This window comes from Mus pahari, chromosome 22 (genome assembly GCF_900095145.1).
Source record: "Mus pahari chromosome 22, PAHARI_EIJ_v1.1, whole genome shotgun sequence".
Taxonomy (NCBI): domain Eukaryota; kingdom Metazoa; phylum Chordata; class Mammalia; order Rodentia; family Muridae; genus Mus; species Mus pahari.
The window spans coordinates 27,978,708-27,994,381 of record NC_034611.1 but is presented as its reverse complement, the minus strand read 5'-3'; the positions used below and the strand labels follow the sequence as shown (position 1 = coordinate 27,994,381).

Genomic DNA, 15,674 nt, shown 5'->3' with positions numbered 1-15,674 from the left:
ATGTAAATAAAGAAAATAATAATAAAAAAAAAAATAAAAAAAAAATAAAACATCTGTATGTTTCAGTTTTATGCTCTTGGAACTTAAGCACGGTTGTCATGTAAAGTATAAGCACCACTTAAAGGTGAATTTCAGATAAATTGGGTGTAAAGTTTAGTATAAGTATATCCCAAGAATAATTAAAAAGTTATTTGTGGTTTATCTGAAATTTGAATTCAACTGGTAACCCTAAGTTTTTACAATACATTGGTTTCTTTGCTAATTTAAATATATATTCTGGCCAGCCCATCCCTAAGGAGCTTCCTTTGACATGGGTGGAGCAGAAGGAGAGAAAGGCCACACTGAGTGCTCTGTGGGTGAAGACTTCATGGTTAGTTCTTTTTTATTTGATATATACTCCAGGGGCAAGAAATACAGACTCCAGTCATAGGTACTCCACCTGATACTTTCAAAACCTAAAAACACCATCTCCTTAACTAAACACCAAGATGAGGTAAAGGCAGAGCTCTTATACAGAGGCAAACAGTGAACACTAATAAACAGACATTTTAAATCTTTAAAGAAGAAATTAGCTGTGCACAGTTGCACGTGCCTACGATTGCACTAATCAATTGCTGAGGCAGGGTGAGCCTTTGAGCTCAGAAGTTCAATGCTACTTGAGCTGGAAGTTAAAAGTCCTTATGAGCAGTATTTTGAGACTCCATCAAGAGAGACACAGACAGAGAAATAATGGTAAATATAATTGGAAAAAACTCTGTTCCTGAAATAATGATTAAGTATGTCATTCAGTTGGACTGAGACAGTTCTGGGAATATGAGATTCTCACCTGGAAGGCTTTATTTTTTGGTTGGGTTGGTTTTGTTGTTTGTTTTTTCCAATGCAACACATTCAACTGACTATTTGGGAATGTCACATCATGCATCCTGTTCACACTCACCTCCCAGTCCTCTTTGGTCACCTCCTACCCCTGTGACACACCTTCCTAAGAGAAGGAGGAAGAGGAGAAAGAAGAAGGAGGAGGAGGAGGAGGGGAGGAGGGAAGAGGAAGAGAAGGAAGAAGGAAGAAAAAGAAGGAGGAGGAGGAAGAGGAGGAGGAGGAGGAGGAGGAGGAGGAGGAGGAAGAAGAAGAAGAGGAGGAAGAAACAGATGCTACCATGTTAATGTCTGTGGCCCATGTTACAACAGAAGGCCATGAAATGTCTATGATCTGTGCTGTCATCTGAAAGCCTTAACCACACAGAACTAAACATGCAGAAGAGCTTATGGATCACCAGTCAGTCATGGTTCTGAGTATCTTTTCCAAGTTCACATGCTAGAATTTTACCTACAAGTTTATGGTCTTACTCTGTGTGCATCTGTGCCCAACACACATACACACAGAAGTGCATGCCATGGCACACATGTAGAAGTTAGAGGATAATTTCTGGGATTTGGGATTTCCCTTTTCTTATGGGTTCCAAAGTTTGAACTCAGACCATCCGACTTTTTAGCAAGTACTTTTATATGTTAAGTCATCTTAATAGTGTAGTTCACAGTACTAGGAAGTAGATTTGGGGAGGTCTCTAAGGGTAGAATCCTCATGAATAGGATTTGTGCCATTTTAAGAGTCCCCAAGGGATATTTTACTGCTTATACTATGTGAGGTCAGGGTGAGACGATCTCTGTGAACCAAAACGCAGGCCCTCATCAGAACAAAATCACCAGTGCTTCAGTGCTGGACTTCACAGCCTCCAGCACTAAGACCTGAATTTCAATTTTTGTATTCACCCAGTCTAAGGGACTGTGCTATAGCAGCATGAACAGATTAGACGCCGACCAAAAGAAACACTAAAACACCTAGTAATAAATGCAGACGTGAAGATGGAATGAGCAGGAGAAGACTTGCAGCATACCACTCACCAATTCTGTAAATGAGAACTCTACTGCCAGTAGGATCCCGGGACCTGAGCACGCCATGGTAGCCAGCCTTCAGAAGTCCAAGGATACTTCTAGGGTGTAGATCTGCACTTAATTCTGGGCATTCTGCTCGCCATTTATAGTAGTTTTTCATTAACTGAAAAGTAAAATTAAAAATCTTCATAAATGGTGTACATACTAAGCATTTTGTAACAAGGTTAAAAAGATGATGTTGTGTGTGAACCTTGTCATCTATAGGTGTCAAAATCTGGAAGAGCTTTTTAGTTGTAAAAGCCAAAGTTCCTCAGTCAGGAGTTGAGATCCTTATCTGACTTGAGATAAGAGTTGGTCCTCAGCTGGGCGTGGTGGCGCATGGCATGCCTTTAATCCCAGCACTTGGGAGGCAGAGGGAGGCAGAGGCACTTGGGAGGTGGATTTCTGAGTTCAAGGCCAACCTGGTCTACAAAGTGAGTTCCAGGACAGCCAGGACAGCCAGGGCAGCCAGAGAAACCCTGTCTCTAAAAGAAAAAAAAAAAAAAAAAAGAGTTGGTCCTCAATTCAAGACTCAGTCATTTTTCATTACAATTTGTTATAGTCTCCTAAAATAGTTACCAAGTCCAGACCTTCTGATGTCTACCCCGCCAGAGAGAGGTGGAATTAGCTTTGGATGTGAGCTGGCCTTAAACCTTACTTGGACAAATAGTGTGGTTGTGGGAATGACACTACACCAGACTTAAAAAAGCCTGGCGCCTTCTGAGTTTGCTTTCTGGAATCCAGACATATATAAGATTCCTGGAAGGTACCAGTCTGTTTGGAGAAGCCCAGGAGATTAAGAGGGCATCCTAAATTGTATAACTTCAGTCAAGTTCCCGCTGGATACCCTGAGGACTTTCACTTCATGCTTTCTTTTACTGAACCTCAGCTAAGCTAGAGAGCACACGCCAATGCGCAGTTGTGCTGTAGATCAAAAAGCCTAAGGGATATTAGGGATATTCCTTTTTTTTTTTTTTTTTCCGACAAAGAGTCTCTCTGTATAGCCCCGGCTGTCCTGGAACTCATTTTGTAGACCAGGCTGGCCTCGAACTCAAATATCTGCCTGCCTCTGCCTCCCGAGTGCTAGAATTAAAGGCATGCGCCACCACCGCCCAGCTAAGGGATATTTCTTACTTAGCAGTAGGAATACTACCCCTAGTACTTTATAAGCAAGTCAATCAAATGAATTAAAAGCAAAGAAATCATATAAACAAACAACAGATCTTGGCAAAATATGGTTTAGAGGAAACCCATTGTCCCCAGCTCCATAGAAGTTCCACCATAATAGGCCAGTCAACAAAATGTTACTATCATTTAATTTTCTTTGTGACTTTGTTGACTCATTTTTTTTTTCTAAATCAAGATTGTACTTGATTTATGCTTAAAGAGTGCTACTGACACACTGAACCACAGTTAGGTGAAAGGCAAAGCTACACAGAGCATTTTGTGGAAACACTAAGAAAACAGAGTGTGTGAAGTTCATTCTTCATTGAGTTAAAGTCTTAATATCATGAAGTCTCATCAAAGCAACGTCATACTTGAAATCCATTATTATAAACAGAGTAGCTGTAGCCACAAAGCTGTGATAATCTAGAGGAGACCCTACAAATAGCTTATGCAGAGAATGAATTATGAACTGTGGAGGAAGTCCCTGGCTAGAACTGGTTAGGAGAAGAGCCAGTTGGACTCTGAGAGAGATGTAACCATGGAGCCCTCTAGGACATAGCCTCTGTAGTCCTCCCTTCTCTTCCTCTCCCCCTCTGCCTATTCTCATGTTGTCATCTTTCCTTTGGTCAGTTTTTCTCATCTCTGCATTTAATAAAGTCTTCTTAGCTTAAAAGGGAGAGACTTGCATGTGCAGCAAAGTAAAAAGAAAGAAAGTCGGTCAATTTGCCAGCAAAAATAATTGGTGACCTAAATAGACATTTCCAAAGGCAGCAAGAACAAGAGGCTCATTGTAGTTCTGATACACTCATTCTGTCCCATATGGTGAATTTCCCTTCTTCCTCCTGTCCTAGGTGTCATTGGAATCAGTGTCAATAACATTTCATGGTGCTCTCTTACTGTTTTGACAGTTTCTTGAGATAAAAACAAGCCTTTAAAACCTGATTCAGTGTAAATGTTGAAAGCAGATTCGTGGTGACTATATAGAATATTGGTTTTATTGTGCTAGGAATGGTAAAGTGTATTACAGTATAGATCATTGCTCTCCAGGAGGGAACATGTTAACATGTCTCTGCAGACCGTGGGCTCTTGGGAGGTAGAAACATGTTGAGTGAAAGATCAATGCATGAACCCATGGGCTGTGCCCACACTTGAAAAAAAAAATCACTTCTGTAAATATGAACAGTTTTTGTCATTTATCTTGGCACTTGCATCTCCCAAAGGTTCAAAATCCAAACCTTTGCTCATTTATAAATACACTGATAAACAAATTTACAGATCCAGTTGACGTAAATGTTAATGGTAAAAATAAATTGCTCCTAAGCAATTCTCAAGCCAAACTCAAGTTCAGAACAATCACAAAACTACCTACAAATGAGTATTTGTTACTGACAGCTGCTTATTTCAGTCAAAAATTGGAAATTTCTACTTAAAATGTTATATTTAGACTTGGTTCCTTCTTACACTTTCCAATGTGTTTTCAGACGTCCACCACCACCACCACAACAAAACATATTTGTGCCACTTTTATACAATACAATAACACGATCTCAGTTCTGGTGTACACTGACTCTGCGAGGTTAACTACTGTCATCCCATTGATAGCTGCAAAGCCACGAGAAATTACACTTATTCACTAAGCTGTATAAAGACTGAAATTTATATATTCTATGAGAAATTTCAGGAAAAGAAGCTACAGTTTGACAGTAATTGCCAGGAAGGGGCCATAGAATTTTAAAAGCCTTGAAGTACTAGTAGAAATCATAAAGATAAAAGACTAAAACACTGTATATGTGCTGAAATGTTTTGTTACTAGTAGTAAAATAAATGACACAAATTATAAAGAGATGAAGTCTATCTAGCCCAAGGTCTAGTAGACCACTTATGCTATTGTCATACCTTCTTGCTGATAGAGTCTTCAGAAAACACCATTGTATGGCAAGTGTGTGTGCGTGTGTGTGTGTGTGTGTGTGTGTGTGTGTGTGTGTGTCCCCTCTTCTCTTATGAAAAAAATGTGTAGACCTGACTGTCCTGGAGCTCACTCTGTATACTAGGCTAGCCTTGAACTCACAGAGATCTGCCTGCCTCTGCCTCCCCAGTGCTGGGATTGTGTGTGCTATCACCTGGCTTTTCATTTCTGCCCTGATAATACTTCACTGTATGAACTGAACTTCAATATAAGTCTTGAGGGAACAAACCATATGCGAACCATCACAGCTTAATACAGAAATGTAAGGGACTATTCAGTTTGCTTGTTGAGCAGATGGGGGCTATTTTTCATGCTCATTGTTCTCTTCCAGAAGCACAGACTCTCCTGAGCTTCAACCAGCTTCAAAGCCCTATAATACAGCTTAACAGCTATGTGAGAACTGAGGACTCTCTATCGCTATTCCTTGAACAAAATAACAGAGAGTCTATACAGTTCAACAAAGTGCCTGTCACTACATAAGCATATTGGATATTAAGACTAGAAAATATCAATTTATCATATGCTCAAAAGCCAGAACAATGAGAAATTCCTTTGTAACTGGGGGACTTGTCAAGAGTTTCTTCCTACAAAACTTTAGAGCTCATATACCATGAGTTTGCACCAAGTACCACTGCAGAAGAAAGTAAAAAGGAAGTTGCACAGTTTTACCCTTTCCCCTTTCCTTTCCTGTTGGCAGACAAGTCAGAGAGGTCACAAACAGAAACTTGGGTTGTGTCCATTGGACACGGTCCTGCTAGGCAATCCATCAAGGGTCTGTGCAATGAGAACCATTCAGCAAAAGAAAACAGGAAATGCACACATTCTCACAGAGGCCACAGTTTCTATATCTCCATCTGCTTAGTCGTAACTCTTTTAAAAGGCAGCTAAGACCAACAACTCATAGATTTTATCATTAAGCATCTCTATGGATTTTTAAGGCCTCGTTTAAACCTCAGGGACTGCATTTGCATATCCAGTAGCTGGGTAGTGCACATTCATGCACATATGGATTCCAGTGTTCAGACACTTGATACCCAGCAGACATACAGAGAGAAGTGATGCTGCCGTTGTTTATTCCCTTACATCAAAATAATGTTAACAAATTAAAATCAACATTTAAAAAGACAACCAACCCATTGCTAAAGAAAATTTTGTATAAAAATATTTCTAAAAGGGCTGGGGTTGTAGCTTGGGCATAGAGTACTGGCCTACTTGACTCTGGGTTCAATCTCCAGCTCAGAAAAAAAAAAAAAAAAAAGGAAGGAAAAAGAGAGGGAGGGAGGGAGGGAGGAGAGAGAATTTTACAGTACCCCAACACAGAGGATTGGGATGTGATGTAGTAGTACAGTGAGTATTTATCTTGCAAAACTTGGGTTCAATTCCACAAAAGGAAAATCCTGGCCCTATGAAAGGCAAAACACCTCAAGAGTTGCAGCATTTGTCTAAGATCATGAGGCTCTACAGAAAGGAAAATAAGAAACAATGAATGGATGAAGAAATCCCACTTCACCAGCCTCATGGCTGTGTCACACGTGACAAGAGTTAGTCTTGACAAAGACACAGTTAACCTGCTGGCCTCCTTGTGATACAGTGCTGACTGTCCCCAGAAACCAAAACACAAATGAAACCCAAGAGCAAAGAACAGTCAATAAGTTTAGTATATTAATAAATAATTAATAACAATAATAATAATTAATAAACTGATTCTTTCAGAAAGAAAATGGTTTAAATACAAGGTAGATTAAAATGTAGGACAAAGACCTAATTTCTTTGATGTAGGTAGGTATTTTTGAAGAAAAAACAAGTGGCGAATACAAAAAAAAGATAACTGGAAAATTAGTTTTAGGGATCTAAAATATGACTAACCTCACTTATAAGAAAATTAATGTATATAATAATGAAAATGCCAAACTATTCCTCATCTCGCAGGTATACATCTTACTTGGTAAGGCAGTGTACAAAACAATAGAAAAAGACGTCATTATGCAGTGTGCATTTCATCAGCATAGCAAACCGTGAAAACTCCCTGCAAAGGTGGTACGTTCCTCAACAGTAAAAATGCCGGCGTCGTACTTCAGCAACTGATGGATTTATTCAATAGGGATAGGTTCCAATTTGTGTGTGTTCCAAGTATAAAGACCAACTTAGATGCAGTCAGTGAGAGAAGAAAATACCCACCTGCTGATGGCATTTTTATACTGCTAGGCAGTATGCGGATATAAAAAAAAAAAATAGAAAAAAAAAGAGAAACTCTAAATGAAGAGATGAACAGTGAATATGACAGCGCTGGAGTCCCCATCTCTGAATGTAAGGATGAACCATCAGCATAGGGCCTAACAGCACCTGGTAACAATCTCTACGGCCACAAACAAAAATCCGATTAGATACCCTTCATGTAATATCTCTGTCCTGTGGGATAATAGCAATCCCCAAAAGGTAGGTGTGTGCACGTGTTCACATGACCTGATTCTGTACAGCACGCAGTTGTGAAAAGCCAAAGTAAAATACAAACTCACAAGAGCCTGTTTGTGTGAGCATTGTTACACATGCTTTAAGTAACAGGTCATGCCATACTTCTGGGTACTCAAGGTCTAACTAGAGTTTGTGTTGGGAAATTCTTTTCTTTTAGGAAATTCCTTCTTAAGTTTTTTCTGTTTTGTACTGTTTGTGTTGTTTTTTTTGCCATACTTGGTGCTTATCCAATAAAATTAGTTTCATAGAAGTAGGGCATGTTGGAAATCCGCAGCCTGCTGACCACTGACCACTTTCTCCGTGCCAAGCACAGGGATTGGCACATCTTGTTCTAGCATTCCAGGTTAATGTGCAATTCTCCAAACTACTGTGTCCTCACAGTTACTGAACAGATAAGGGTGCTGACCCCAAGAGGGACAAAGTCAAGGTCGCATTTCTCTGGCCCCAAGGCCAGTGTGTTGTGAATACCTGAAACATAAAAGAAATCATCTGTACTGCCCTGGGTTTCAAACTGACTGTGCAGGCATTTAGCTCTATTAACATAGTCTTTTTCAAGATGCCTTTAGCTGTCCATTTCGTCCTCCTCGTCCCCACCTAGAGTTATCTACTCAGGTAACACAGCTGAGCACCCCGGGGGACAAGGGTCTCTCCACTTTGTTTAATTCCCGAGTAGTCCACAGGAGGTCCTCCGCGGCGGCGGGGACCAGAGCATCGGCGGGGCGGAATCGGGGGTCTGGGCGCGCCTGCAGTCACATTGCCACGCTGGTCGCGCGTGGATCCCGCCGTCGCCGAGCTCTGCCCGCCCCGGTGCACACTTACGCGCCAGGCCAGATCCAGATCGAAATCCCGGGCGCGCAGGAAGCGCAGCAGGAAAGCGTCTGTGAGAGGCTGCGGGGTCTGCGGGACGCCCGCCTCCTGCGCCCGGCGCCTCAGCTCGGCCAGGCCCGGCTGGAGCAGCGGCGAGTGGTCGGGCAGCTCGTTGAGCTGTTTCCCAACCACTGGCCCCGGCCGCATCTCTGCCATGCCCGCCGCGCTGTCCCGGCGACAGGGGGGGAAAAGTGTGGGCCCAGAGCCACCCTCCGCCCCCCGCCGTGGCCGCCGCCCCGCGCACACTCACCCGGGCCGCCCGGATCTCCGGTGCCCCGCCGGTGCAAGGGCCACGCGCCCTCTTAAAGGAGCCCACGTGGTGCCCTCCGGTGCTCACCAGGGTAACCGCCGCCAGTCCCGAGGAAGGAAAGCCACTAGTGTTGAACCTAGAGAACGGGAAGTCGAAAAAGTTACTTGGGATGTTTATAAGCAGGCTGCCAGAGGACTTTTCTCACCCTTTCCTCGTTGCCTTCCCCCTTCTGATCGTTTTGGAATCAGGGAACAATGTAACGTGAGCTTTAATTAGCTTGGGTGGCAGACACTCAGGGGTCGTCCTCCTGACCCCTTCCTTAAGGCTGAGCTCAGGCCATCTCAGGTATTCTAACTAGTTTCCAAAATGTAATTCCAGGAAGCCACCTTTGGCAGTCTCGGAGCTCCTCCCCCTCCTTGCTTCTCTCCAGGAAAAAAAATGCTTTCCAGATCTTGGCATCTGGCTCTCCTAGAGAAAGGGAGAGCGGGTGGAGGAGGGCACATTTTAAACACCAACGATGTTCAGACGCCACCAGTCTCTCAAAAACCCTTAAGGAATCTGAAGGCTGTCTGGTGACAAAGGATACACAGAGATGACCCCGAAATCTGAACACACAGAAGTATTTTTTTTTTACCTTCATTTCCATCCATTAAAATTATCCTACCCAACAGAGCAAGAACGTCTGATGGAGTGACTCTTGGGTAGAGCCCATGTTCCGATTATTGAGGGAATTCTCTTGCCTTGGAGGCGATTTTTCATTTTTTTTGTGTGGGCTGGAGGTAAAAGCAGCAGAGGTGAGCCTTCTCCCTGGTGTAGGAGAGCGTCACACAAACACCAGGGAACCAGGCCAAGCGGCTGTGTTGTGGTGTGAACCCCCTGAATCCCAAAGAGAGCTGGCCTGGGGTGCTTGGGGTTACGGGGTCCGGGGTGGGGGGTGGGGGCTGGGAGGCTTTGACTTCTATACTGAGGAAGGAGAGGGAACAATATTAAATAACCAGGATCCAATCAGAAAACTGTTAAGTCTCAAACCCTGGGACAAGTAGCTAGGTGCCTTTTAATATATCAAAGTGGACCTGTCCCCTAGGTTGTCCCAGCATCTCTCAGGCCCTACTTGTTACAGGGTATGACAGGTATGCTCCACCCCACCCTCTCCCCGCCAGCTCTCTCCAGTCCAGGGTGTGGGTCCTCCTTCCTGAGAAGCTCATCCCTATTTAATCCAGCTGTTTTGGTTACCTTCCCTCTTTATTTTTTAACCCTTTCCTCTCTAGGCTGCTGCACCTGCCCCACCCCCACGCTCTCTCAGGTTCACGTCCACTTTGGACTCTCTCAAATGTGTCTGCCTCTTCCTTTTAATCTACAATAAACTTTCTCTTCCACCGTACCTAGGAACAGTCATACCGTTTCCATTTTATTTCTTTCCTTTTTTTTTTTTTTTTTTTAATTTCTTTTTCATTCAGGAACCAGAATAACTGAGGACTGGAGAGTGTAAACCTTAGCTGAGACCTGTAGTGAGATGGAAAGCTTTTGGAATAAAACTGACAAATCAACGTGAAAACAGGGTGCGAGACGCCTGGGAGACAGAGCACTGGACCACCGGAGCCTGGGAGCCTGGGAGCCTGGGAGCCTGGGAGCCTGGGAAGGCCTGACCAAGGAGCCCTTTTCCAGACCTTTGTGACTACATAAGGACGACTCACTCCCCAGGCAAAGGAGAAAAGGGCGGGACAGGAGGAAAGGTACCAGACAGAATAAATTGAAAGTCTTACTTGTGAAGTAAGACGGTTAAAAGACAAAGGAAACTGGTCTTCTGTGGCAGTGCCGGACGTTTGAAACGATATTAACAAGGACACTGGTTAGTGTCTTTGTCAACATGATACACACTAAGGTGACCTGAGCAGTTGAGGAATTGCCTCCGTCAGGAATGTGGGTAATGTCGATGGAACACTTTCCTGCTTGATGACTTCCACGGGGAGGACCCAGTTCATGGCGGCTGGTGCCACCCTGGGCTGGGCTGGGCGGAGGCTAACAAGCAGCTTGCCTGGGTGCTCTGCTTCAGTTCCTGCCTCCAGCTGGCTTCCTCCTTGAATTTCTGCCCTGACTTTTCTCCACTCTTCTGGCAGTGTAAAATGAAAGAAACTTTCCCAAACCAATGCTCTTTGGCCATTATTTTATCACAGCAACAGAAAAGCAAATTGGAACAAGATAGTCTTGTTCAAGGGGCTGGAAAGATGGCTCTGAGATGAAGAGCATTGGCTGCTCTTACAGAGGACCCAGGTACAATTCCCAGCACCCATTGTTAGCATTTTGGCTAAGCTCCGCCCCACAAGTTACCTGGCAACAGCCAGGTATGCCTGACTCACTGTAGAAGGGGCTGCTAGCCCCCTCTACTCTCTTCTTCCTCTAGCTCTTGCTCTTGCCTTCCTGCTCCCCCTACGTCCCCTTACCCCCTCTTTTCCTATGACCCCCCCACCTGCTCATGGCTGGCCTCTATTCCTCTTCTCTATTCCTCTTCTCTATTTTCTCTCTCTCTGCCTTTCTCTGCCTCTACTACCCTCTTAACTCCCCTTCCCATGCCCTGAATAGACTCTGTTCTATACTATACCATTGCATGGCTAGTCCCTCAGCGGGAAGGGATGCCTCGGCATGGGCCCTCAGAGGCAACTCCTTCCCCCCACACCTGACTCCACCTCTACAAAACATATCCCTTCTCTCTTTTATCTTTTTATAAACACATCGCCCATACCATGGCTCATGGCTGCTTGTAACCCCATGTTCTAGGGGATCTGATGCCCTCCTCTTGAGACTCTCCCTGCCCTCTGGAATTGCCAGTTGCTATTGATCCACTGACGGCAAAGGGAGCAGAGAGGACAGATTGGAGACAGGGATGTTTCAGAAGCTCTGTAAGTACATACAGTGAAGAAAACATACTGGGCCCTTTCTGGGTGATTCAAGGCTTATATAATTAGTGGGGAGGGATGGGAAAGGAGGTACCCTGAAGGCTCGGGGTACCTGAATGCCTCATTAACATGGGAAAGCCAAGGGGCCAGCTGAACAGGTTCTCACCAAGAGAAAAGAAGTAGAACCTGTAATTTAACTAAGGCTATGTGACACTCTTCAGGAAGAGGTGTGGGGATTTTTGAACTCCCCAAACAAGGTGAGAAGAAGCAGCCTTGCTAATGTAGATCCTTCAAATTGTGCTGAGCCCCAGAAGGCTCTCTAGCTAGTGGTAGACTTTATCTTAATTAGTTGAACAGACACCCCTGCAGGTAAAACACTCATATGATAAAAATGAATCATGTAAAAAAAAATTTTTTTTAAACTTAAAAAAAATATTTATTTCAAAACTACCTTCTAGATGGTTCCCAGTAATAGCATCAGCTTCTTGGAACTTGGATAGAAAGATCAGTAAACGATTAAGCATGTTGACTATTATGGCCTTTTTTGAAAGTTCAGTATATGTGTTCTGTATCTGCAAAACTCAGAAGTGTGGAGAGCCTTTTGGGGTGACACCTGGCAGGAATCTGACATTAGGCCCTGACAAAGAAGTCCAGGTAGGAATCTGACATTAAGGCATGACAAAGAAGTAAGTTCAGTCAGGGACCTGACAAGGAAGTAAGAATCTGTTTTTAGGGTACAACAAAGAAGTAGGCTCAGATATCTTGGTCATCTTTAGAAACAGCTATCACTGGACTAATAATGGAACTTTGTATTTATTGTCTTGCTTGTTCCTTGACTATTGTCTTGCTTGATTCCTCATTGTACCACTTGCCCTTAATACCTGCATGTAACTAAAATGGTAGAAGAGCAGATTGGGAAAATTAAATTTGCCTTCAGTCTCAGAACTGACTGGGGTCTTGCTACCATGTTGTCTCATTGTCGTTTTTCTTTTTAATCCTCACTCCTGCACTGAAGAACTCGTTGACTGGCTGTGCAGGCTTGGTCACATAAGCATGAAATCATGTCTATTGATTTCATCAAATTCATATAACTTTAAGTCCATGGCAGGGGACTATGGAGATCAACAAGCCTGAGGAGTGCTGTTAACAGAATAAGAGGATTTGGAGAAATGGCAGTGTAGGTATCCAAGGAAGGACTCAATCAGTAAAAATTACTTTTGGGGAAAAAAAAAATGCAGGCTTGCCTTGGGAGGCAAAGGCAGGTGAATTTCTGAGTTCGAGGCCAGCCTGGTCTACAGAGTGAGTTCCAGGACAGCCAGGGCTACACAGAGAAACCCTGTCTCGAAAAAAACAAACAAAATATGCAGGCTTGCTGTATTTTTCAATAATGTGTCTAAATCTTTATAAATAAAAAACTTTAGGTTTCTTATGTATTTTTCAGGGTTTTGTTTTTGTTTTTGTTTTTGTTGTAGTGGTGGTGGTGGTGATAGTGGTTGTTGCTGTTGTTCTGGCTTTTTGAGATACAGATCTCATTTTGTAGTCCAGGCTGGCCTGAAACTTGACATCCCCCTGCCTCAGCATCCCTTCCAACTTCTGGCATTATAGGTATGAGCTATCAGGCTCAGCTCAAAACACAGGATTTCTTGGCATATGTTTTTCAATAACATTCTTCAATTTTTGTTTGAAATATATCTAAACGTGCGAAATATATCTATACTCATAGTACATAGACCAGTGAAAAGTTTTCAGTATTACTGGAATGCAATCAGTCCTCTGCCACAGAGATTCCAAGGAGGTTTCTGGAACCAGAGGTATATAACTTGGCTTCTGTAGGGGAACAGAGCCAATCAAATGCTCCTATCATTGTGAGGGTACTATCAGATTGGCTCAAATGGTAAAAATGAGCACAGGCCCACAATGGCTGTCTATAATTTGGAGATGGAGAAACTAGTACCTGCTCAGTGCTTTAAGACTCCAGGGAGCCTAAGCTTACCGGAGACCCCCTGAGTGAACCACTTGGAGCTGGGATCAATGCAAAAACCAAGAGGAATTTATTGTTCCAGTGTACCAGGGTTGTCCCAGACCCAAAGGAGAAGCGGCGACCCCAGTGCCCATTTGGCGAGTTTTTATATCGTTTCCAGGGGCAGAATAGAGCATCAGCAACTAGGCACAATATGATCAGCAAAACAGTGCACCCTTTAAACTGATTTGTCTTTAGGGAATGAGGTGACAAGGACTTCCTTTGTCTGAAGATGGGCAATGGTCCATCCTGTGGAATGTGTCCCCACCCGTAGGTGGGATCTTGTCCTGTGGTCTGAGAAATGTTAACTAGCCCCTCCATTCCAGGGGGCAAGTGTTTCATGACCTTCGTAAAGTTCATGAGCTGACCGTTTCAGTGCAAGCAGCTGAAAACTGCCAAGCAACAATACTGTCCCTGGCCCAAATATGAAAGTCTAGAAGCACCCCCTGGAGAGTGGCTGGTGTGAGTCTATTTCCCAAAGACCAAGAACCTACAGTGACCATGAAGGTGACAGCAATGCTCACACCTGATGAAGATGTGCTTCTATGCACATGTAAACTTGCCCCTCTTCCAGTTTGGTCTCCATCCAGACCTATAGACCACCAAATAGCACCACCTACACTCTGAATGTACACGCCAGTCATCTCTGGAGATACCTTCATAGATTTCCCAATTTTCTAGTAAATCTCTCAATCCAAGTTAAAGAACCAAGAGTGTTAAAAACTATATGATGAAATTTAAAAGGTGAAAGGAAAATTAATATTTATACAACTAATATTGTATTATTTAAATTATTTTCTAGTTAGGGGTTGGCAAGGTGGCTCAGTGGATAAAAATACTTCCTTCCCAGAAGACTCAAGTTCAATTCACTTTTATTTGATTTGATTACCAGTGGCTGTCTGCAAGCCCATGGCTAGGAGCAGAGACAAGTAGATCGTGAGATCTTGCTGGCCAGCCTGTCTAGGCAAAACAGGAATTTCTCAGGTTCAGTGAGCCACACCGTCTCAAGAAAAATAAGGTACACAATGATAAAAGTAGACTCCAACATCAACATTTGGCCTCTACATGCATTCACGGAAGCACATGCACACACACACACACACACACACACACACACACATATATACACACACACAAAGAGAGAGAGGCAGACAGACAGACAGACAGACAGACACAAACTTGCAGGATTTTTGTAAAAATGAAACTATTATAGACATAACAATAATGAATACACCTACTAAAGCAATACTAGTTTGGAAATCATGTTGGGTCTCTCTATTTTGTTTCAAAAAGAGAATTCCACATTTACCATATTTTCTAGAATGTACTACAAAAATCATTTTGTACATCACTGAAATATACTTTTCAATCCTTAACAAATTGCAATGATCTCAAAATATTGTGAAGTACACAGTCTAAAATACAATGTCCCTATCATCTAATCTTTTAAGATATTCAAATTAAGTCTACAAAGTCTACATGTTGCATTTGGTTGTATCTAAACATCTAGAATAAATACAAGGAAAGATCTCTCTCTCTCTCTCTCTCTCTCTCTCTCTCTCTCTCTCTCTCTCTCTCCCCCCCCCCATTAGTGTATTGGAGTTTTGGAATAGGTGAATCAAACTTCTTAGGCTTCACCATATTCTGGATTCTTCTAATAATTTCTTCTTACTCATGTCATTAAACTGTTTCTCTCCCATGGGAGGGGTCTCGGGGCCATCTTTGCTCCAGTGCACTGCCGGGGAGAGGGCAGCCTGCAGAAGTGACACAGCTTCTGGGAAAGATCCCTTTTCTGGATCCAGTCATCTGGCACCTTTCCTGCCCGAGGAGGGGTGTCCGCCCGGGAGGAGTCTCAGGGCCTGAGCTGGTGGAGAGCCATCTTTGCTCCGGTTTGCCTAGGCTCCAGTACCCACTGGCGAGGGTGTGGACCACAGGAGCTACACAGCTTTGGGACAGACAGAAGCAACCTAACTTCTGGGACAGACCCTGTTTCGGGCTCCAGAAATTTGGGCACCTTCCTCACTAGAGGAAAGGTGACCACCTGTGAAGGTTCTGTCTGCCAGAGCAGGTGAGAGAGACATATTGTGTCCAGGGTCCCTCGGTGGCTAG

The 15,674-nt window shown here is 43.4% G+C and overlaps 1 protein-coding gene across 3 annotated transcripts in view; it reads right to left on the bottom strand.

Moving 5' to 3' along the window:
• The window catches only part of Ttpa (alpha tocopherol transfer protein), a 21,665-nt gene extending 12,843 nt beyond the window's left edge, over positions 1-8,822 (bottom strand). The window contains exons 1-2 of one of the 3 annotated variants that reach the window (XM_029533447.1): positions 8,652-8,822; positions 1,900-2,053 (exon numbers count right to left, since the gene is read on the bottom strand). In XM_029533447.1, coding sequence (XP_029389307.1) covers positions 1,900-2,050 — 151 coding nt within the window. In that variant the 5' untranslated portion in view covers positions 2,051-2,053; positions 8,652-8,822. Of the gene's footprint in view, positions 1-1,899; positions 2,054-2,140; positions 2,221-8,353; positions 8,577-8,651 lie in introns of those variants that run through there. The other 2 variants (XM_021222356.2, XM_029533446.1) reach the window with 2 other exon arrangements.
• Positions 8,823-15,674: the final 6,852 nt, after the last annotated feature.